General features: G+C 43.6%; 1 protein-coding gene across 3 annotated transcripts in view; it reads left to right on the top strand.

The window, feature by feature from the left end:
* LOC140206838 (NACHT, LRR and PYD domains-containing protein 3-like) overlaps positions 1-24,110 on the top strand; it is a 34,791-nt gene that overhangs the window by 5,259 nt on the left and 5,422 nt on the right. Inside the window, exons 3-8 of one of the 3 annotated variants that reach the window (XM_072275079.1) lie at positions 5,102-5,194; positions 9,108-9,200; positions 14,583-14,749; positions 16,621-16,792; positions 16,895-16,960; positions 21,716-23,453. In XM_072275079.1, coding sequence (XP_072131180.1) covers positions 5,102-5,194; positions 9,108-9,200; positions 14,583-14,749; positions 16,621-16,792; positions 16,895-16,960; positions 21,716-23,453 — 2,329 coding nt within the window. The remainder of the gene's footprint in view (positions 1-5,101; positions 5,195-9,107; positions 9,201-14,582; positions 14,750-16,620; positions 16,793-16,894; positions 16,961-21,715; positions 23,454-24,110) is intronic. The other 2 variants (XM_072275080.1, XM_072275081.1) reach the window with 2 other exon arrangements.

The raw sequence follows: 24,110 nt of genomic DNA, 5'->3' as shown, positions 1-24,110 counted from the left end.
AGTCTTCAAATCCTGGCAACATCATTGTAACTTTTCTGTGCACCCTTTCAATCATGTTGATTTCTTCTCTGTCGTTAGGTGACCAGAACAACACACTCTGATCCAGATTAGGCCTCACCAATTTCTTCATACACTTCAACATATTTATCCTTCCAAAGTACACATTTGTCTGCATTAAAACCCATGCCACTTTACAGTCCCTTTCCTGGTAAATCCCTCCTGCACCATGTCCAGATCAGTTGCATCCTCCGAAAAGGGAGGTAGGTTGAATGTCAGGTCCCGGGATTATGGTAGCACATGGCTGGGTAGGGTCCGCGTCCAGAAGGATGGGGCAATATGTGAAACGGTGAAGGCAGGGTGCCTGGAATGAAACATCGTAAGACCCTGTGAGCATGTGCTGTCTACCAACGAGACGTTATGCGACCCGTGTAGGATAGTGTCCTAGAAGATGGGATTATCAAACTAGACTCGGAAAGGCTAATGGAAGGTGGGTGAAAGGGGCCGTGAGATGGGGGCAGACCTCTCTCAGCGTGCCACCCCGGGGAGATGCTGGTAGAGCAGCCTGTTTCTCAGGCAGGACTGCAAATGAAATCTCTCGAAATACAAGCTGCTACCGGTGAATTTGCAGAATACCTGCTGGTGGCCGATTTGAGAATAGGAATAAGAGTGAGCAGAGTACATGGGTACATGGTCCACAACTTGAAATCCATAGACTCCTCGGTTAATGTTAGGGGCTCATTATATAATAAAGGTTGTGAACAGACCGTTTACAGTAATGGAGAATTTTCTTTCGAGAGGACTTGAAAAAGAAATTTTCAGGAAGAGGTTTGCTGGAGAAAGGAAAAACAGAGGGGTTGGAATGTTAGCTGTTAGTTTCAAATTTCCAGTTTAATTATCGGCAATGATTAATTTGCCCCAGATGCACATTTTCCTCAGAAATGTGGGCTTCCCGTATCTTAAATAAAGATGCACAAATGTCCACGTCGACTGAGATTATACCTGGCCATTGTGGGACCAGAGTTAATCTAAACTTATTTCCGTGTAAAAAAGAAAAATATACCAGAAAAATCACAAGAAGGAAAAAAAAATCTGTATTTGCACCGTTCTTCCTTGCAGGTAACTGCAAACCTTAAAATGAACATTCATGTCCCACCATGACAAGCTTTCACACATTTTTCGGAGAACCAAGGAAGCGACAGAAAGCTGATGGATGGGGACCCCCGGCAATTTAACACATCATGCAATGTCTTAAAAGCACAGCCTCTTGAAAATGGTCTCTGGACCCTGTCTCTCACAGACATAAATGCAGACTCACACTCTCTTCTCTCAAATAAACTCAGTGTTGCCATATTTTACACATTTGAAGCATGCAAGATATTCACAATTTAAACCATGTCAGAGACCTCTTGTTCCTAAGGGTTAAACAGTTTCAGTTACAATTCGAGAACATTGAAAAAACTCCGAGACTTTAAAACAAATAAATATTCAAAGTTATTCACCATGCAAAAGAAAATAACATTAGACAAGTTTAAATCGTGAAATCCCAACAGTAACTAAATTACCAACATACTTGGACCTTTCTGTAAATCCAATCTCATTAATTGCCTCCAGAGTATTACTAAAGTTAAAATATAACTCCTGTACTTCCATCTCCTATGCTGTAATCATTCTCCTGAGTACCCATATCTCAGTTTGTGTACGGTCACTGGGATCATGCAGTCTCACCCCTTTCAAGATTCAAAGTTGCTGTCAGACACAAATGTATACGTTGCGACAGCCAACTTGGGAAGAGTAGAAGGACCGAGTTGAGTACGTGGGTAAGGGTCCCAACTGGGAGTCCATAGACGCCTCGGTTAATGTTAGTGGTCCATTGCATAATAAAGGTTCTGAACCCCTCATTTAGTGCAATCGGGAAGATGTTTCGAGAGGACTTGAAGAAATCCTCAGGCAGAGGGTTTTTGGAATCAGGAACGCCAGAGGGGATGAAGTGTGTGGGTTGTTATGAACACCACATTTGAGAAACAAGTACATGGGCGGCAGGGCCTAATGGAATACTTGGTAGGGCTCAGAAAACCTGTGTCAACCAACTGTTCAAGTTTATTTTCAATTTCTCATTGCTACATTTGCAAGTTTCCACCTGTTTCAAGCGCACAAGAAAAGCAGGATAAGATGTCTTAACGACTATCATCCTTGAGCGCTCATATCTATGGTGTGGGAATTATTTTAGAGGTCAGTTATGGCTGGAATCAATTCCCACTTCAGCAAGAACCTGGATCCTCTGTAATTGGCCAATCTCCACAATAGGCCTACAGTGGATATGATCAAATTGCATCTCCACGTGGCCAAGGATCATCTCGACAATACAAATACCTATGCCAGGATTCTGTTATTTAACTACAACTCAGCATTTAACACTATCATTCCTACAATTCTGATCGAAAACATCGAGAACCTAGGCATTTGTATCTCTCTCTGCAACTGCACTCTCAATTTCCAAACCGGAAAACCAAAATCTGTGCGGATTTGAAATGCAGTGCCTATGAAATATTCACTCCCCTCACCTTGGAAGTTTTCATGTTTTATTGTTTTACAATGGATTTAATTTGGCTTTTTTTGACACTGATCAACATGAAAATGACTTTCTCGTGAAAGCCAAAACAGATCTCCACAAAGTAATCTGTATTAATTAGAAATATAAAGCACAAAATAATTGATTGCATGGGTGTTCATCCCCTGTAATAGGACACACCAAATCATCACTCGTGCAGCCAATTGATTTTAGAAGTCACACAGTCAAAGTATTTCAATTGTTTGTAGTAAAACTACACCTGTATATAGAAGGTCCAACTGCTGGTGAGTCCGTATCTTTGCAAAAACTACACCGTGAAGACAAATAAATACAACAAGGATCTCCGGGAAAAGTTGGTAGAAAAGCACAAGTCAGAAGATGGATACGAGGACTTTTCCAGGTCACTGAATATCCCCTGGAGTACAGTTAAGTCAATTGTCAAGAAATGGAAAGAATATGGCACAGCTGTAAATCTGCCTAGAACAGGCTGTCCTCAATAACAGTGACTGTGCAAGAAGTGAATCACTGAGGTGGGGGGGGGGCACCAATGGTCCTATGATAACTCTGGAGGAGTTACTAGCTTCAGTGGCTGAGATGGGAGGGACAGCGCATACAACAACTATTTCCTGGGTGCTTTACCAGTCACAGCTTTATGGGAGAGTGGCAAAGTGAACGTTGCTGTTGAAAGAAACTGGCATGAAATCTTGGCTACAGTTTGCCAGAAGACATGTGGGGTAGGAGACACTGAAGTCAGCTGGAAGAAGGTTCTATGGTCTGGTGAAAAGAAAATTGAACTTTCTGGCCATCAGACTAAATCTTGTGTTTGGCGCACACCGCACATCATCAAAAACAGTCCATCCCTACCGTGATGCATGGTGGTGAGTTAATCATGCTATAGGGATGCTTTACTACATCAGATCCTGGAAAGCTTGTGAAGATAGAGGTTACAATGAATGCAGCAAAATACAGGGTAATCCTGGATGAAAACCTGATGCAGTCTGCAAGAGTACTGCGACCTGGGAGAAGATTTGTTTTCCAGCAAGAAAATGACTCAAAGCATAAAGCTAAAATTGCTCAGAAGTTGTTCAAAAACAACGTTAATGCCCTGAAGTGCCCAAGTCAGAGTGTGGACCTCACTGCAATTGAGAATCTGCGGTTCGACTTGAAAAGAGCTGTTCACTCATGGACCCCATAAAATCTGACAGAGTTTCAGCAGTAACGTAAAGAATAATGTGGAAAAATTTCAGTGTTCAGATGTGCAAAGCTGATAGAGACTGATCCATGCAGATTCAAGGCTGTAATTACTGTGAAAGGTGCATCTACTAAATACTTCTTGAAAGGGTGAGTAATTATGCAATCAATTGTTTTGTGATTAATAATTGTAATACGTTTGTATCTTTAGACCATTTCTTTAGAAATGTGTTTCACTGTGTCACGAAATAGTCTCTTCAGTTGATTAGTGTCAAAAAGCCAAAATAGATCCATTGTAATTCAATGTTGTAAAGCAAGAAAGCATGAAAACTTCAAAGAGAGATGAATGCATTCTAAAGGCGGTGTAACATCTCCACCTCACTGACAATCAACATTGGTGCACCACAGGGGTGTGGCCTTAACCATTGCTCTACGCTCTCTGCATCCATGACTGTGTGGCTAGGCACATCTCAAATGCCATCTTTAAATTTGCTGATGATATCATCATTGTTGTCAGAATTTCAGATGGAGATGAGGGGCCATTCAGGAGCGAGATGTATCAGCCGGTGTCACAGCTTTCCATGAACAATTTTTCACTGAATTTCAGTAAGACCAAATAACTCACTCTGGACTTCAGAAGGGGTAAAACGAGGGAAGACACACAAGTCCTCGTAGAGGAATCAGAAGTGGAGAGAGTGAGAAATTTCAAGTTCCTGGTTGTCACTATGTCTGAGGGTCTCACCTGGACCCAACATATCAATGCAGCCATTAAGAAGGCAAGACAGTGGCTATATTTCATCAAGAGTTTGAGGAGGTGGGGTAGTGGGACTAAATAGAAGAATGAGCTCATGATAAAATAGTGGAGCAGACTCGAAGGGCCGAATGGTCAACTTCTGCTCCTTTGTCTTTTGGTCTTATTGTCTTATGGAGATTTGGTATGTCACTAAAAGCATTCTAACCGATTGCATCACTGTCTGGCATAGCGGAGGTTGTTACTACACAGGATCAAGGGTAGCTGCAGAGAGTTGTAAAATTATTCAGCACCATGGTGGGTACGAGCTTTCATAGTATCGGGGACATTTTCAAGGAGAAGTGCTTCAAAGAGATGGCGTCCATCATTCAGGGCTTCCAGTACCATCAGAAAGGAGGAACAGAAGCCTGATTCAACAATAGCTTCCCACCCTCTGCCATCTGATTTCTGAATGGATACTGAACCCATGATCACTACTTCACTACTTCCTTTAAAATTTCTTTATTGCACTACCTATTTAATTGAACTATTTCAAATATATATATATATATATATATATATATATATATATATATGTATGTTTATTTCAGAGAGCCCGAAAGTTGAAAACGCCATCCCCACCATGGCTGAAGATGTGAATATGAATGGGGATCCAGCGAACTCCAAAGAGGGAAAGGACACAGGTGCGTTTATAAGGTCCTGCATGGGAGTTCAGTCAAGAAGGTTCACTCACTTGGCTTTCAGAATGTGATAATTAATTCGATTAGACATTGGAGCTGTGGCAGAAGCCATAGGGTGGTAGTAGATAATTGGCTCTTGCACTGGGGGCCGGTACCTAATTCAAAGTTGCTGGTGAACGCAGCAGTCCAGGCAGCATCTCTAGGAAGAGGTACAGTCGACTTTTCAGGCCGAGACCCCTGAAACGTCGACTGTACCTCTTCCTAGAGATGCTGCCTAGACTGCTGCATTCACCAGCAACTTTGATGTGTGTTGCTTGAATTTCCAGCATCTGCAGAATTCCTGTTGTTTGCGGTACCTGGTTGTCTGCTGCAAGGACTGGTCCAGGGTCTGTTGTTGATTGCATCTATATAAACGATCTGGATGATGATGCGATAAAGTGGATTAAAAACTTGCAGATGACACTGAGGTAGGTGGTACATAGGCAGGGTAATAGGCCGTCAAATTTTCCAGCAGGATCTGGACCCGATGAAATTTGGCTGAATATCGCAGATGGAATTTCATGCAGAGATGTGTGAGGTGTTGCATTTTGCGAGGACAAGTCAGAGTAGGATTACACAGCGAATGTTCGGGGAACTGAAGAATGCTATTGAACAGAGGGATCTGAGAATACAGATACACAGAACCTTGTAAGTGGTATCACAGGTAGATAAGGTCGTCAAGAAAGCTTTTGGCACATTGGCCTTCAGAAATCAAAGTACTGTGTTACAGGAGTTCAGATGTTAAGTTGAAGTTCTCTTAATTGAGGACTAATTTGCAGTACTGCGTGCAATTCTCGTCACCTACCCACAGGAAATACATCAACAAGATTAAAAGAGGGCAGAAAAAATGCAAAGGTATGGCCGGGATGTGAGGACCCGATTTGTCAGGAAAGATTGAATAGATTCGGGTTTTATTCTGCAGAGTGAAAGAATGCCAGGAGATTAGATAGGGCTATAGAAGATACTGAGGAGTGTAGACTGGAATTAGTTCATGAATTAACGATTGATGGTGAAATGTTTAAAGGGAAGAAAAAGAGGATCAACTTCACTCAGAGGTTGGTGTGAATATAGTCTTTATTTCCTAGAGTACAGGAGAATGAAAGGAGATTTGATAGAGCTATATAAAATTGCGCCTACACTGGAAGAAGAGATGATGATTTAAGGATGAATGGTAAAATGTTTAAGAGGAACAACAAGGAGATTATCTTCACTCAGACTTTGGCGAGAGTGTGGAACACGGTGCCTGCGGAAGTGGTGGTGGCCGGTACGATTTCAACTTTTAAGAAAATATAGGTACATGAATGGGAAGGACATGGAGGGCTATGTTCTGATTGCAGGTCGATGGGACTAGACAGATTAATATTTCGGCCGAAGAGTCTGTTTCTGTTCTGTGGTGTTCAATGATTCTAAGAAATGCCTGGCGAGGGAATAGATTCACTGAAGACTCTGGTGTTCATTAACGTAGTGACTGGGAAGAGAGATTTCCTGACAAATCGACCCAGCAACAAGAGTTCACCCAGTCTGGAGTGATGGTGATGTGCAGTCCAGACAGTGCTAAAGGAGAAGAAGTCCAGTCTGCCATGTCTGAGATTTTGCACGGCAACGTTCCTGTTTAGGAATACCACACCTTTATTCTTTATTCCCTTACTCTGCCATGTTGAAAACAATGGAAATCTGGGACATCAAATGTCACTAATGGCTGCAGATTCATAATTCCACATGATGATCCATGCTCTGAGCTTATCCACCTTACGAGCAGTATTCCATAGACCATAGAACATAGAATAGTACATCTCAGTACAGGTCCTTCGGCCCACAATGTTGTGCTGACCCTTAAACCCTGCCTCCCATATAACCCCCACTTTAAATTCCTCCATGTACCTGTCTAGTAGTCTCCTAACGTTCACTAGTACATCTGCCTCCACCACTGACTCCTCGCATTCCACTCACCAACCACACTCTGAGTAAAATATCTTCCTCTAATATCCAGCTTGAACTTCCCAGCTTAAAACCATCTCATCTTGTACTGAGCAGTGCTGCCCTGGAGAAGATGCGCTGGCTATCCACTCGATTACTCCTCTTATTATCTTGTACACCTCTATCATGTCTCCTCTCATCCTCCTTCTCTCCAAAGAGTAAAGCCCTAGCTTCCTTAATCTCTGATTATAATGCATACTCTGTAAACGAGGCAGCACCATGGTAAATCTCCACTGTATCCTTTCCAATACTTCCACATCCTTCCTTTAGTGAGGCGAACAGAACTGGACACAGTACTCGAAGTGTGGCCTAACCAGAGTTTTATAGAGCTGCATCATTACCTCGCGACTTTTAAACTCTATCCCTCGATTTATGAAGGCTAACACCCCATAAGCTTTCTTAACTACCTTATCTACGTGGAGGCAACTATCTGGGATCTGTGTACACGTACTCCCAGATTCCTCTGCTCCTCCACATAACCAAGTATCCTACCATTTACTTTGTACTCTACCTTGGAGTTTGTCGTTCCAAAGTGTACCGCCTCACACTTCTCCGGGTTGAACTCCATCTGCCACTTCTTAGCCCATGTCTGCAACCTATCAATGCCTCTCTGTGATCTTCGACAATTCTCTACACTATCCACAACACGACCAACCTTTGTCATCTGCAAACTTGCCAACCCACCCATCTACCCCACATCCACGTCGTTAATAAATTCCCTTCACTAATATGCACGTAATTCCAAACAGTATTCCCATCTTGCTTAATCTTACCGTTCCTGACTTAATATGTAGGCCTTGCAACATTTATTTTTCGTGCAACCTCTCCACTATCTGCATAGTAAAATGCTTTCCATCACCTGCAACTCTAGATTAAAATGCCTGGGTAGGTTGTGAGACCATAAATCATAGGAGCAGATTTAGGCCATTTAGCCCATCGAGACTACTCCGCCATTCCATTTGGCTGACCCAGGATCCCACTCACCCCAATACACCTGCCTTCTCTCTTGTGTTGAGATACATCAGGCAATTTCCATGCGAAGATTGGTGACCATTTTGGGATCAAGGCACATCAGGACCAGAGAGACACACAGGCCAAAGGAGTAAACTGGCAGTTGAAAGAAGAAGAACATGCAGGGTTTTATATACCACATTTGGTGGCATTGCTTGTCTGTGCAGTCCCATAGACATTGAGCAGAATGCAGGTTCAAATCTCACCAGAGATTCTGGAATAGTGATGTGAAGTGATAACATAAATTGGTGAACAGCCAATGTCCGTAATCCTGACAACAAAATTTGTTCATATAACCCACTGAAGTATCACGACCTGAACTTGTTACTCTGTGTCTAAGCACGACGCCTACCTTAATCCACCCGATTTTTACCCATTCTTTAAAATGACGGCATTCCATCCCTCTAGAATGAAGGACACAACAGCTGGAAGTTTTGTAAATGGTGTTCACATCCTAGGAATGAGCAGATTAGAGGTCTGGCTGGATGCTATAATAGTAAATAACCCAAGAGCACATACTCGACGGGAACGTTGGCAATATTGAAATCCGACTGGAATTACTATAAATTTCAGATATATAGACTATAGTTCAATGTTGTTTTTCTATCTATATTATGCATTACACCGATACCACAAAGTTAACCAGTTCACGACATATGCCAGTGTTATTAAACCTCTCCTCTGATTCTGTTTCGGATATGAATAAAATCGCCAAGGCATTGCAGGAATTGTACAAGCGGTAAGTAAATGGGTTTGGATAGATTGTCAGTATGTACGTGATGATTTACCTCACAGACAGAGAGCAGTTTGCAGATGAGGAAAGAGCAGAACAGAAAGCAGTGTCTTACTGTCATTGGAAATCACCTAATCCTCATTCTGTTTATTGCAGAGAGCCAGGATGTTGAAAACCCCAACCCCACCATGGCTGGAGGTATGAATATGCATGAGGATCCAGTGAGCTCCAAAGCGGGACAGGACACAGGTGCGTTACAGAATACTAACAAAGTTAAATGTTGCCTTAACATCAGTTCCAGATTTAATGCCTGGGCCCGTAATTCATAGGAATACAGGGAAGACGTAAGGGCTGAGAAATATAGGGATAACATATACATGTTTATTATAATCACTGCTTGAGAGATTTTATGGACAGTAACTGGGACTGCCATGCTTGTAAATGTGATGACTGAGATAGAGATTGTCAAATGTGTTCAAATAACTTTCCTTAATCAACCGAGCGGTGCCATGGAGCAGCCCACCGATTTAACCTAATGTAATTCGGGGGTAAAATTGCAACGACTAATCAAACTAACCACCGGTACGTTTTTGGATTGTGAGAGGAAACCGGAACATCCGGAGAAAACAGTCGCCACATGAGTTGGAACATACAAATGTGCTCAGCGAGGACACCAGAATTGAACTCCAAATTAAGATGCCCTGAGCAGCAATAGTGTCGAACTAACGGCTGTGCTACAGCGGCGCCCCTGCTGTTCTGTTGTTTGAGAAAGGCTCTAAAGATAATCTGAGTAACTATGATGGACGTGCCATCAATACTGGGAAAGTTATTGGAAGTACTTTAAGTGTTAGAATTTTTATAGACAGGGACTGCTTAAGGATATTCAACATGGTTGTGTGGTAGTATGTTATGTCTATCCAGTCTTATAGAGTAATCAAGGAATATACTATGAAGGTTGATAGAGGAAAGGCAGTAAATCTTGGCAAGCCCTTTGAGAAGATCCTGCATGGGAGTTTAGTCGAGAAGTTTCAGTCATTTGGCGTTCAGAATGTGATAATAAATTGGATTAGACATTGGATTTGTGGCAGGAGCCAAAGACTGGTGGTAGAGAGTTGGCTCTCGGACTGGTGGCCGGTAACTTGTTGTCTGCCTCAAGGACTGGTCTAGGGTCTGTTGTTGTTTGCATCTATATTAACAATCTGGATGATGAAGTGGTCAAGTGGATCAATAAGCTTACAGACGACGCCGAGGCTGGTGGTACATAAGCAGGGGGAAAAAAAAAAAATCCGTCAATTTTTCCAGCGGGATTTGGACCATAAGACATTTGTTTTAAAATCGCAGGTGGAATTTCATGCAGAGATGTGTGAGGTGTTGTATTTTGCAAAGGCAAGCCAGTATAGGATTACACAGCGAAATTTTGGGGTACTGCAGAATGCTATAGAACAGGGGAATATGAGAATACAGATAAACAGAACCTTGTAAGTGCTATCACAAGTAGAAAAGGTCATAATGAAAACTTTTTCACATTGGCCACCAGAAATCAAGGTATTGTGTTACATGAGTTCAGATATTAAGATGAAATTCTATTCATTGCGGACTAATTTGGAGCGCTGTGTGCAATTCTCTTCACTGACGTACAGGAAATACATCAACAAGATTGCAAAAGTGCAGAAAAAAAATACAAGGATATTGCCGAGATTTGAGGACCTGAATTGTTGGGAAAGGTTGAATAGGTTCGGACTTTATTACCCAAACCAAAATAGAATGAGAAGACTAGACAGAGCTATAGAAAATTATGAGGAGTATATACTGGAATTAGTTCATGAATTAAGAATTAATGGTGAAAACCCTCACTAACTTTTATAGATGCACCGTAGAAAGCATTCTTCTAGGGTGCATCACAACCTGGTATGGAAGTTGCCCTGTTCAGGACCGGAAGAAGCTGCAGAAGATCGTGAACACGGCGCAGCGCATCACACAAACCAATCTTCCGTCCGTGGACTCACTTTACACCGCACACTGTCGGAGCAGTGCTGCCGGGATAATCAAGGACACGACCCACCCAACCAACACACTTTTTGTCCCTCTTCCCTCCGGGAGAAGGCTCAGGAGCTTGAAGACTTGTATGGCCAGATTTGTGAATAGCTTCGTTCCAACTGTGATAAGACTGCTGAACAGATCCTGATCCGGATCTGGGCCGTACCATCCAAATATCCGGCCCTGCCTCTTGTTTTTTTTTTTTTTTTTTGCGCACTACCTTACTTTCCCTTTTCTATTTTCTATTTATGATATATAATTAAAATTTTTATTTATGATATATAATTAAAATTTTTACTATTTACTATCAATTTGTACTCCAGAGAGCGTGAAGCGCAGGATCAAATATCGCTGTGATGATTGTGCGCTCTAATATCAATTGTTTGGTGACAGTAAAGTAGTAAAGAAATGTTTAAAGGGAACAAGAAGAGGATCATCTTCACTCAGAGGTTGGTGTGAGGGTGGTCTTCATTTCCTAGAGTGCAGGAAAACAAAAGGAGATTTGATAGAGCTATATAAAATTATGCCTTGACTGGAAGAAGAGATCATGAGTTAAGGGTGAATGGTGCAATGTTGAAGAGGAATAAGCGGATTATCTTCAATCAAACTGTGGCTAGAGTGTGGAAAATGGTGCCTGCGGATGTGGTGGATGCCGACACAATTTCAGCATTTAAGGGAATTCTGTCATAAGGCGATGGCTGGGAACGGACCCAAGTGCAAGACAGAGGCACTGAAGTGCTAGGGACAGGACTAGAATGCAGGGTGAGGGCAAGGACATGGACACAAAAACCGGGAACCCAGAATAGGACTGGTCAAGAGAGTTAGGAGCCCGGGCTTGGACTCCGAGCCAAGACAGGACAAAGCCCCAGTACCTGGGTCTTGCCTCTGGCTTGGATCCCAGAACTAGGCAAGGACGAGTCCTGGCTGGCAGGCAAGACGAGGCTGGAGTCTTCAGGCTAGAGACTTGAGGTGAGGCTTGGCAGGAGGCTACTCCTGGGCAGGGCACGGTATTCCTGGGCAGGACGCGGATCACCACCCGACGGAGGCAAGGGACAGAACTAACCACAGGTAATGGCGAGACGGCCTGGCTTACCCGACGGAGGCAAGGGACAGGAATGGAGCTAGGTACGGGGTGGCTCCAGGACAAGACTGAAGGCGAGACGAGGTGAGAGTTACCGGCAAGGCTTCAGGCGAGGAAACAGGCAGAGAAAGGGATACAAGGAGTAAGGACAAGAACAATCCAGCAGACACACCCTGGTCTCTGAAGATATTCATGCAGCCAGCCCCAACGAGCATCAGCTGCCTCAATTAGAGCTCAACAAGAACAGAAACAGGGTAGACAGGAAAACCTGGAGCAAGGGTCGATGGACCGGACCGTGAATCGGAATATGGACTTCATGGACCGAGCCATGACAAATTCAGTATATGTACATGACTGGGAAGGACATGGAGGGCGTTGTTCTAGCTGCAGGTCGATGGAACTAGACAGATTAAGATTTCGGCCGAAGTGTCTGTTTCTGGGCTGTAGCGCTGAATGATTCTAAGGAAATCTGGAGAGGGAATGGATTCACTGAGGACTCTGGTGTGCATTAATGTACTGACTGGGAAGAGAGGTTTCCTGTGAAATTCGCCTAGCAACAGGCGGTCACCCAGACTGGAGTGATGATGATGTGCAGGTCAGGCAGTGCTAAAGGAGACAAATAAGGATTTGGAATCCGTAATCATCGGAATAACTCGAGTATTCTCCAGGGTACAGGTCAAAAATGTAGTTAATCACGGAGCACTACAGCACTTTGGCGAATATAGTCCATGCCTCAGTAGGCCAGCTGTCCAGTCTGCCCTGTCTGAACTTTTGCATGACACCTTCCCTGTTTAGTGATACCACACCTCACTCTTTATTCCCTCCTACTCTGCCAAGTCTAAAACAATGGAAATCTGGGACATTAAGTTTCCAGTCCTGCCTCTCCTGCATACAATTCTCATTAATGGCTGCAATTTCATAATTCCACATTATGATCCACGCACTGAGCTTGAACGCCTTACGAACAATATTCCCTGCACTAATATACACGCAACTCTGAACAGTATTCCCATTTTGCCTAATCTTACTGTCCCTGACTTTCTATGTAGGCCTTGCAATATTTTTTTGCACAACCACTCCACTATCTGCCTAGTAAAGTGCTTTCCACCACCTGCAACTCAAGATTAAAATTCCTGGGTAGGTCATGAGACCATGAAACATAAGAGCAGAATTAGGCCATTCCATTATGGCTGATCCAGGATCCCACTCCACCCAATACACCTGCCTTCTCTTCTTATGTTGAAATACATCAGGCAATATTCATGAGAAGACTGGTGACCATTTTGATATCGAGGCACATTAGGACCAGGGAGACACACAGGCCAAAGGAGAAAACTGACAGCTGAAAGGAGGAGAAAAATATGCAGAGTTTTAAATACCAGGTATGATGGCATTGCTTGTCTGTGCAGCCCCATAGACATTGAGCATAATGTAGGTTCGAATCTTACCAGAGATTCTGGAATAGTGATGTGCTGTGATAAAATAAAATGCTGATAGGACAGTGTCCGTAATCTCGAGAACCAAATTTGTTCATATAGCCCACTCAAGGATCAGCACCCCAACTTGTCACTGTGTCTGAGCATGACACCAGACCTAATCCAGTCGATTTTTACCTGCTCTCTAAAATGAAGGCATCCCCTCCCTCTGCAATGAGGTACACCACAGCTGGCAGTTTTGTAAATGGCGTTCACATCCCAGGAATGAGCAGATTAGAGGTCTGGCTGGATGCTATATAAATAAATAATCCAAGAGCACATACTCGACAGGAAAGTTGACAATATTGCAATCCCACTGTAATTACTAACACTGAACATTGTTACATTTTGGAGAGGAGGGGGGATTGCAATATTTTACACCCGCTTCCTCATCATTGTGGTGGCAATGACAGCTTTAGTAGAAGGAAGGAAAAAGTATAACCGAAGCGATGATGCGTGTGGGGCGAACGGCAATGCTGTTCCGTGCAGCTCATGGTGGATTGGGCGAATGTGGGGCCTACATACGGAACTGCGCAAAACTCTTGGCACCCTACCTATATATATGTCCCTAACGCTTTTGCGCAATACTGTAGTAATGTTATGTAATGGATGGTACTGCAGCTGCAAAACAAAAAAAAAGTTAAATGTGTGAGTGATAATAAATCTGATTCTGATACGCGTCTTTATTGTGGACTGAAAGGGCGAAGGGGGCAGAGAGAGGGGAATTGTTTGGAAAAGTGTAGGGAAAGAACACCAGAGAGACATTAGTAATGATCAATAAGCCAATTGTTTGGAACCAAATTACCTTGCCTCGGTTCTTAGGGCTGGATGTATCCGTACCCTTACTACAGCCGACCCCAGGCACTTCTATTCTGCTACCTGTCTCACTTCCCTCCCGCCATCTCTGCCATGGATCCCACGCCCCTCCTGCGGTGCACGCTCTTTTCCAATATACTTTTCTCTCCGTCAGATTTACCAACTCGCACTCCACTCCACGTTGCAGAGTACTGTACAGTGTTTTTATATTTCGATTCCCAGATCCCAATTCTACGATCTCAGATCTCCTGACACAGTGTGAAGATTATCAACTGCGCAACATGACCATTTTCTACCGAGAGAGACTGAAACCTGCGATTGAGGAGCGGGTAGAAGGACTCAGCTTGACTTTGAGACAGGAAGGACAATTCAGCAAACGGGAACACGAGGTGAGTGGGAAAAATGGTTGGGATACAGTTCATTTTGGTGAAAAGAGGGATGAGAGACAACAGTCAGTCTAGCTCATCCTCTTGTTTCTCTACACTGCAGTGATGATATTGATCACTGAACAAATTGGGTCCAAAACATTTGCATCAGGGCTAACTGCAGTTTCAAACTTAATTCATCAGTACAAACATGCTGAACTTAACACACTGGTGAGAGAAATGCGATTCAGTGAATCAGCAGCAGAAATAAAAACCCGATTAAAATACCCATGAAGATCTTTGGTCACATTCGGATTAATTTCATTTCTCCTCATGGACGATGTAGATGTCCAGTTCCCTGCTGCCATGTGTGGAAAGACACCTGGCCACGACATCGATATGGTCACATCACTCCCGTACGAAGCCAGGTGCCTGGAATTTCGGTAATGTGTCGTGGTCCTCGAATTAGAATCACACAGCAGGAAAATTGGCCAAGTCGCCCTAAATCTTTCCTATCATGTGTTGCTCAAATTATCTTCAACATTTCATAGCTTCAAACAACGCTCATTATCAAAGTATGTATACAGTATACCACCTTGAGATTCGCTTTCTTACAGACATTGAAGAAACACAATAGAACGTATTCTTTAAAAAAACTCACATAACAGAGACTGCCAAACACCCAATGTTTGAAAAACAAAATAGATCATCCGAACATTAAAAGTAAACAATTATTACCCAGAATATGAACTGCAGAGAACACCAAAGTGGAAAGTGAGTTCACAGTCACCCAAGCCAGATTCACTGTTGCAGCCGGTCCTTGATCCCAGACCAGACCCGCAGATGTGAGTAAATTTCGAGAATCAGTGAACTAAACACCGGCTTGCCCCTCGCAGCTGCAACATCAGAAAGTTTTCGATCTGGTCTGGCACTGAAATCGACAAAACATTGGCTAATTCTTCGCTTTCGGGCCCATTCCCTGCCACTTCAATCTGGCCCCAAGTTCGAATTAGCAATGACCGTGGCGGATGTGTACACTAGAGACTCCAGTTTGCCGAATTCCCCCACAGCACCACACATACACCAGGTCGGTTCAAAAATAACAACTTGCAAGTGAAAGGCTTTGCAATATTCGTAATATAGAAAAGTGTGAACTGTAGAGTTGCTGAAGTTTTCTTTGCTGTCTCACCAGCTCCATTTTTCCAGGACAGTACGAATGTACTCATCATATAGAACCTGATAACTAACTCAAAGGATTCACTTTAGATCAGGACACATCAGCCTGGTCACCTGGGAGGATCCTTTAGAACAGTAGGAATTTGCCGAGTTGTCCCAGAGACTAGTCAAGACACAATCCAATATAATCAAACATAGTCAACTTTTCAACTGTGGTATCTGCCAATAGAGGTCATCACCCCGAGTGCTTGTGGGTAAGAAATGTTCTCACTGATCACATCCATGTCATGTCACTTTCATCATACTGAAAGAGGCAGAACCAGACCGGAGAGCGCCGCGAAGCTCTTTGTCCATGGGACAATGCATTGTGCAGCAGCAGTAGAGTTGTTACGAGGCATAGTCTACGGGTTAATGGCCAACGTCTATCTCACATTGCCATCACCAAAAAAAAACATGTCACAGGTCCACAGGCATTATAAAGGAATGTGCAAAGGAGATTACTTCACTCTGCAACAATAATATTAACTTGTTATTACCTTTAGTTCGTGTTTTGGTTCCATTGTATGAACCCATAGATTTGCAGAATGGATCAGGAGACAGACCAGTGGTTGCCCCGGTGTCCTTGGGCAAAGAGACTATTTGAATGTCCGATCAATGAGCAGATATTTTCCTCATCGTTCTGTGTCTCTCCGTCTGATCTTCACTGTTGTTATTCACAGGAAGTCACGAAGCTCGTTGAGAGGAGAAACCAGGAAGAGAGTTCCAAACTCTTCCTCAGTCTGGTGATGGAAAAAGGCGCCCAGGCCCAGAGGGTGATGTGGGAATCCTTTGCGGAAATGAGGAAGGAGTTACCAAAGTTGGACAAAATACTGATGGAAATCCAGGAACTCGGTACAGTGAAATAACACACTCTGCCCTAAATCAGATTGAAACTTTCCATATTTAACAATGCACTTGGCACCCAATTCCATGAAAGTTTTTCGATGTCAACAGGTCCTGATCCATATGAACACATGAATGTCAGCCGAGGCTTTTGTGAGTTACCATCGCAGCTGAGGGGTGAGTGATGAAATAAATGATTGAAACTGATTACTTGACAGAAATGAAGCTGAACAGCAATTGTTCACAGATTGCTGAAACTAGGAGCCCAGCTGTCAGTGTTTGTGGAAAGGGGTGGTCATGACTGGAAATCACTATCAGTCAATTGGTATTCTGAGTTGAAGCTACACTTCAGACCATTCCTGACATGTTGTGCAAATAACTCAGTTCAGTATGCGTAAGAGTCACCTAGGCGTTTACATCCAGCAAGGTCCTGCTGCCCAAGAAACACAGACATTGCTGGCAGTCTGCTGATGTGTTGTGAATTCCAACAATGCTGGCTGCTGACACAGCAGATAGCCCCAGATTGTCTGAGAGTGGAAGAGTCGAGAAGTTCTTCCACGGTTAGGACGACATGCTAGAGTTGCGGTGAGCGTACAGTTTTTCAGCATCAGTGATCTAGGTTCAATTCCCGCTTCCAGTCCGTAAGGAGATTGTACTGTCTCTTGTGGCCGTGCGGGTTTCTTCTGGATGCTCCAGTTTCTTCCCACATTCTGAAGCTGGAGTCATAGAAAAGTACTGCACAGCATCAGGCCTACTCCCACTGACCTCCATCGATGTACTTATCCAAACTTCTCTTAAACGTTGAAGTCGAGCTTACATGCGTCACTTGTGCTGGCAGCTTGTTTCACACAATGACAAACATCTGAGTGAAGGATTTTCCCAATATATTCCCTTTAAAAAGTTCACCATGGCCTCTCGTTGTAGTCCCACATATTGTCAGTCGAACATGCTAGCTTACATTTTGCCTATTTATACCCCCCATAAATTTATATACCTCTATCAAAGCTCCTCTCAATTTTCCGCGTTCCAAGGATCACAATCCCAATCCATTCAAACTTTCGTTATAATTCAGGTCTTCCAGATATGGCAACGTCCGTGCAAAATGTTCTCTGTACTCTTTCAACCTTATTTCCATCTTTCCTGTAGGTCATCATAACTAGACCTCAACAATGTCTTACACAACTTCAACAAAACATCCCATCTCCTGTACTCAGTACTTTGATTTATGAAGAATAATATGCCAAAAGCTTTCTTTATTACCCTGTCTACCTGTGACGCCATTTTCAATGAATTATGGACCTGTATTCCCAGATCTTTTTATTCTACCACATTCCTCAGTGTCCTACCATTCACTGTGTCGGACCCTCGCGCTTGTCTGCATTAATTTGTATTTGTGATTTTCAGCCATTTTTCCTGAAGTTCCAGATCCAGCTGCGAGTCACGATAGGATTCCTCGTTGTCGAGTACACCCACAATATTGATATCATCTCAAATGTGCTGATCCAGTGAGCTACATTATAATCGAGATCTTTGATATAATGACAAACAACAATGGACCCAACCCCGACCCTGCAGTACGTGTCACTTGTCTCCAGTCAAACAGGCAACCATCAGTCAGCCAGTGTTGAGTCCAATTTACAACCTCATCTTGAATGCCGAGCACTAAACCTTCTTGACAAAACTCCCATGTGGGATCTTGTCATATACCTTACTAAAGACTATATAGACAACATCCACTATCTGGTCTTTATCAACATTCCGGGTAACTTCCTCAAAGAACTCTATAAGATTGGCTAGACATGGCCTATTACCCACGAAGCCATGCTGACTGTCTTCAATCAGTCCAAGTCCAGATGTACAGATCAATAGGTTATTTGGTCACATCGGTTTAGTTGGGCAGTGTGAGCGCATGGCTGGAAGTGGTTGCTACTGTACTGTATCTCTAAAAAATAATGAATCCGTTCCTTCAGCCCAACTCCCACGCAGCACAATAAGCACGAGTATTAAAATATACTTCATTTAATCCACATTAGAACCATTGATTGCATATACCTCTGGCAGGGTGTTGATGATGGGGAAATCTGAAGAAACACCTGGCTAGATCATAATACACTGTGAAGCACCATGCAATTCTGAAAGTGACCCGGTACTTGGTTGAACGCCTCCAAACAGCCCTGGAGGTTTCCTCATACACTGATGACCCACATACCCTTGGCAGTGTCTTGATACACTGAACCTCTCTTGCCTTTGATGTATTCACAAAAGCCTTTTGCTTTTTTCTTAACGATTGTCATTCACTCCCAGACTGGTCTTAGAACTCATTTCCAGTATTTATACTCTACTCTTGTCAGAACATTTTCTTTGTTTTTTACTCTCAGTATCTGAGAATACCACCTTTTATCAGTTAAACCACTGATAAACCTTGATGTTAAATTTTCCTTACAATTTATTCCTTTGGCACCTAAGGGGGCACATTGGCCCCAAAGTCCCACTACTCACTTTTGAATGACTCCGGTTTAATGGGTGAAGAATTACCTTCAATCAGCGCTGTGGTATACAATCAAAATAATCCTTCAACTTCAGGATATCTATGTCCAATCCATCTGTTCTCCTTTCCATAACTGCTATGAAGCTTAGCTACATTATCCATATTTAAAATACTTTAACTGCAGGATATCTCCTTGACACACTTTAAACGTTATATCCTCTTCAATCTGTTAATGTAAGGCAATTCAGATTCATTTTTAGGAAAGTTGGAATCCACTTCTACGACGGCACTCTCATTTGTAACAGCTCTGTGTAGCTTATCTACTCCTGTATCTCCTGATAAGGTGTGTGCTATATCTGAATCAAAGTGGTTGCACTCTTTCTGCAAGGAAGGCACAAAGTTCATGTGTAAGTTGGCTTTCACTTCATGGTTAAATAGCTGAACATTCTCTTCAAAATGTAAGTGTTTTGATTGAGATGTTGGCTCAGATTTGTTACTTGAACTTACATTTATTGCTTATTACGTTAATGGACAAGAGTTGGAAATCTAACTTGTTGGTAAACATGTTAAAACTAATATTATCGATCCAGGCACAGTTTCAAAGATAGAAATCAAAAGGGGAATAAAAAAGCTCCGTGATCCAATTAAATCAGTGCCCAAGTGAAGTAATCCAATTCAATATTCGCCACCTCTCAGATTCCCAGTGTCCATATAAATACATTCACTTCCTAACGTCTTCAATTTTTCACATCCCTTTATCAACCGTATCATGGTTGACCACAGTCCTGTTAAGCTGATTGACGGGGTAAAATAGACGCTTATAATCTGCACTTGCTTCATAGTTTCAACTGTCACTATTTTTTTTTTCCAATCTGTATGTAGCCCCCCGGCCACCCTCAGGGTCGCTCGCTCGCTGTCGTTTAGGGAAACAGCCTCTGCTTTGGCAAACTGAGTAATTTGTTTGTGTGGATGCTGTGTGATTTACCCCACCCCGCCCAAATAACAGACAATACACCAGATGCAATTAAATGTTATACAGTTTATTACTGGAACTATATAATTAAAAGAGACTAAAATATAAAAGGAAAATAAAAGGCGCCACACTTATCAAAGTTCAATCTCTTGGTGCACAAACAGTTGGAGCTCAAGGACCTTCTTCTTCACCCTGCGACCCCCTCGGACCACCTCGACCGGCCACCTGGGACCAACAACGGTGGTCGACCAGACGCTCCACACGAGTCCGTCTCCGTCTCCTCGCCGAACGTCCCGCTCCGGGTCCGACCCCGTTAGCGGACTCACAGCACCTGGTCCATCCTCTGTCTCGCTCTCCCGCCTTCTGCCCCAAAACCCCCGCATACAGTATCTTCAAATAAACCAAAACCATAACAACTATCCCAATTGGTTAATAGCACCCTCTAAACCAAAACAAGCTGCTAACGCAAACTTTCTCAGCGTTTAACACAACAAAGCCACATTCCCCAGATTAAGATAACAAAGACGCAGTTTTAATTAGCCTCCGCAGTAACATAAAAGTCGAAACCCCCTTACATGTAAGACGGCTTCTTTTCCTGTTTATTCATTATTATTTGTAACATTGCAATATATCCCAACAGTAGACCAGCTTATTGGCCAAAGAAATAAATTGAACACACTCTGCAGCCAAAATTCCTCACAACTCACAAACTCGTTTGATTCCATCTCTTTTTGCGGTGGAACAGGAAACTTTCCCAGTGAACTAGTGACAACAGTTGCCCGGCATATTCAACATGGATTTTCTCAAGGAATCTATGCATATTTTGTTCACGTTTTATCCCTAATTTATCTGTACAATACCCCGGATAACAAATACAACAATAAAGACGATTCTGGAAAAAGGTTGAAGAGCTTTAGGAAATGGATATTATAGTTCAGATCAAGGGCTATCATTGGATATTTGGAAGGGTGAAGAGGCAGAATGGCTGAGCTGAAGGAGTAAAGGTTTCATGTGGACTTTTGCGATGAAGCAGGTTGACTGAGAGGTAGTGATGAGCAGAAATTGTCTATGAATGGGAATTAAAGTTGTTAATTCAAAATATTACTGTGTGATTCCAATGCAGAAGGATGACTGGTGTTGGGTCAGAGGACATTGCTGAGAGCTGAGGAACTGGTGTGAAATTTTCAAACAAGTTCAGGGCAGTGAAAAACAAAGGGTGAGGCCACCAGGACGCCAGAGTGGCCCATCAGTAAGGGGCTGTTATGAAAGAGATTGTGGAGTCATTATTGATGATCTGTCAAAAATCATTGGGTGTCAGGAAGAGTCTCTGGACAGGAAAATCACATGTGTCTTTATGTGGGCAGGAAGATTATAACGAAATAGCGGTAGGAACTTCCACCTTCACTGTTCGCTGAATATTAGATGGTGGAAGTCTGATATTTTCTGGTTCATATCTCTTTCCCCTTGGAAGACGTTCAAGCGAAACACAAAGAGACTCTGCGGGCACAAACAGAAACACTGAGAGTGAACACGATCCTGATTAGGGAGAAGGTGAAGATTTACCAGCTGGTTGATCGATACGCTGAGCTCACGGTCATTTCTACTGTTCGAGATCGGAGACTGGTGGAACATGAACTGCTGGCGACAGGCCGAACCCATGAAAAATGGAGAAAGAAACACCTTCGCGGAGAGCTGGAAAAAATCCGGACTGATCAGTTGTTTCAGAGCAGCTTTTCCCGGAGGAAATCGAAATCTGGGAGTTCAGCAGCAGTGGCCGGAATCCCGGGAATTGGGAAAACGACAATGGTACAAAAGATCGTTTATGACTGGAGCACGGGGGAAATATATCGACAATTCCAGTTTGTCTTCAGTTTCAAATTCAGGGAGTTAAACACGATTAATTGCAGAATAAACCTGAGGGAACTGATTCTGGATCAGTATCCTTACTTTGGGGAATTCCTGAGAGAGGTCTGGAAGAACCCAAAGGGATTACTGTTTATATTCGATGGTCTAGATGAATTCAAACACAGAATCGATTTTGCTGACAGTCGGAGAGATACAGAACCCAAGCACCAGTGCCCAGATCCCGAGTGGTGGTGTGAAGTGTCTGACATTGTGTACAATTTAATCCAGCATAAGCTGCTCCCAGGGTGTTCAGTGCTGGTGACAACCCGACCCACTGCTTTACAATTATTGGAAAATGCGGAGATCAGTGTCTGGGTTGAAATCCTGGGTTTTGTTGGTGAGGAACGGAAGGAATATTTCATCAGGCATTTTGAAGATCAGACGGTGGCAGCAGCTGTTTTCAAACACGTGGAGGAGAACGAGATCCTGTACACCATGAGCTACAACCCCTCCTACTGCTGGATCCTCGCTCTGGCACTGGGCCCCTTCTTCACACAAAGAGTCAGGGACCCGCAGCGAGTTCCCAAGACCACCACCCAACTATATTCCTACTATATTTACAACATCCTGAAAAACCACAACCGTGAGATTGAGAACCCCCGTGATGTGTTACTCAGGGTTGGTCAGATGGCCTTCACAGGAGTGTCCGAGAAGAAGATTGTGTTCACAGATGGAGATTTGATCAAGTACAATCTGCATCCTTCCCAGTTCCTGTCCGGGTTCCTGATGGAGCTTTTGGAGAGAGAGGATTCTGCCCGGTGTGTGGTGTACACATTCCCACACCTCACCATCCAAGAGTTTATAGCTGCAGTCGCACAATTCCTGAATCCACATCCCGAGGATATCCTGAAATTCCTCACTGAAGCCCACAACACGACAGATGGGCGATTTGAGGTATTTCTCCGTTTTGTTGCTGGTCTCTCCTCCCCAATGACAGCTCGGGGCCTGGAGGAGTTTCTGGGTCCATTTCCTCATGAAACAACCTGCCGGGTGATTGACTGGGTGAAGGAGGAGGTTAAACGCCAGAGTGGAGACATGAGGAGTGATGCTGGTAAAAGGAGCCTCCTGAACACATTGAATTACCTGTTTGAGTCTCAGAATCGTGGGCTGGCTCAGGCTTCACTGGGATCTGTAGAAAGACTTTCATTCCGTGGAATGACACTGACCCCGATTGACTGTGCAGTCCTGTCTCGTGCCATCGGACTCTGTGATACAATAAAACAGCTCGACCTGGAGTGCTGCCACATTCAGTGTGAAGGAATCCAGCGGCTGGGACCCGGGCTGCACAAGTGCCAGGATTTGAGGTAACTTAATTTAACTCTCACTCAGATCTGTGAAACTGTCCAATTGTGTTGTTTCAATGTCAAGGGATTTGGGTAAAACTGTAGTAAATCAGATCGTGAAGAACAGTGTGAAATGATGGGGCGGGGGGGCGGGGGGAATCGGTCAGCAATTCCCCAAGGCCAGGAGGGTTCTGTGGTTCCTTGTGAAGGGATGTTGGAGAGTTCATCAGATCAGTGAACAACGGCCACTGGTTTAATGGTAGTAAATTACAGGAATGGCCGTGTTTCTCGCTGCCTGTGACACATCCATTGACAATATTCCTTCTCACTGTTACTGACACCCAGACCGACACTGACTGCAGCAGGTGGGTCGGAGATTCACACCCACTTCCCAGTGAGGGACAAGAGACCGTCAGCAGACTGCCCCAATGAGAAGGGAAGAATACCATTGTGAGATTGTCCTCCCCTGACATTCCCCGTGTGTGACTATCACCATCAGTCAAAATCTGTGGCTTTGCTCAGCACAGTCGGCTCCTCTCCTCTCCCGATTGTGGGACTCTGTTCAGACCCACCCCTCTTGTGCAATCTATTTCTGCCTCCTGTCTTGTGGGATTTTATTTTCCCATCTGTATCCTCCTGTGGGATCTCTCTTCCACATACACTTCGTCCTGTAGGGTC

The sequence above is a fragment of the Mobula birostris genome, chromosome 13, assembly GCF_030028105.1.
Source record: "Mobula birostris isolate sMobBir1 chromosome 13, sMobBir1.hap1, whole genome shotgun sequence".
Classification (NCBI taxonomy): domain Eukaryota; kingdom Metazoa; phylum Chordata; class Chondrichthyes; order Myliobatiformes; family Myliobatidae; genus Mobula; species Mobula birostris.
This window is presented reverse-complemented; position numbering and strand designations above follow the sequence as displayed.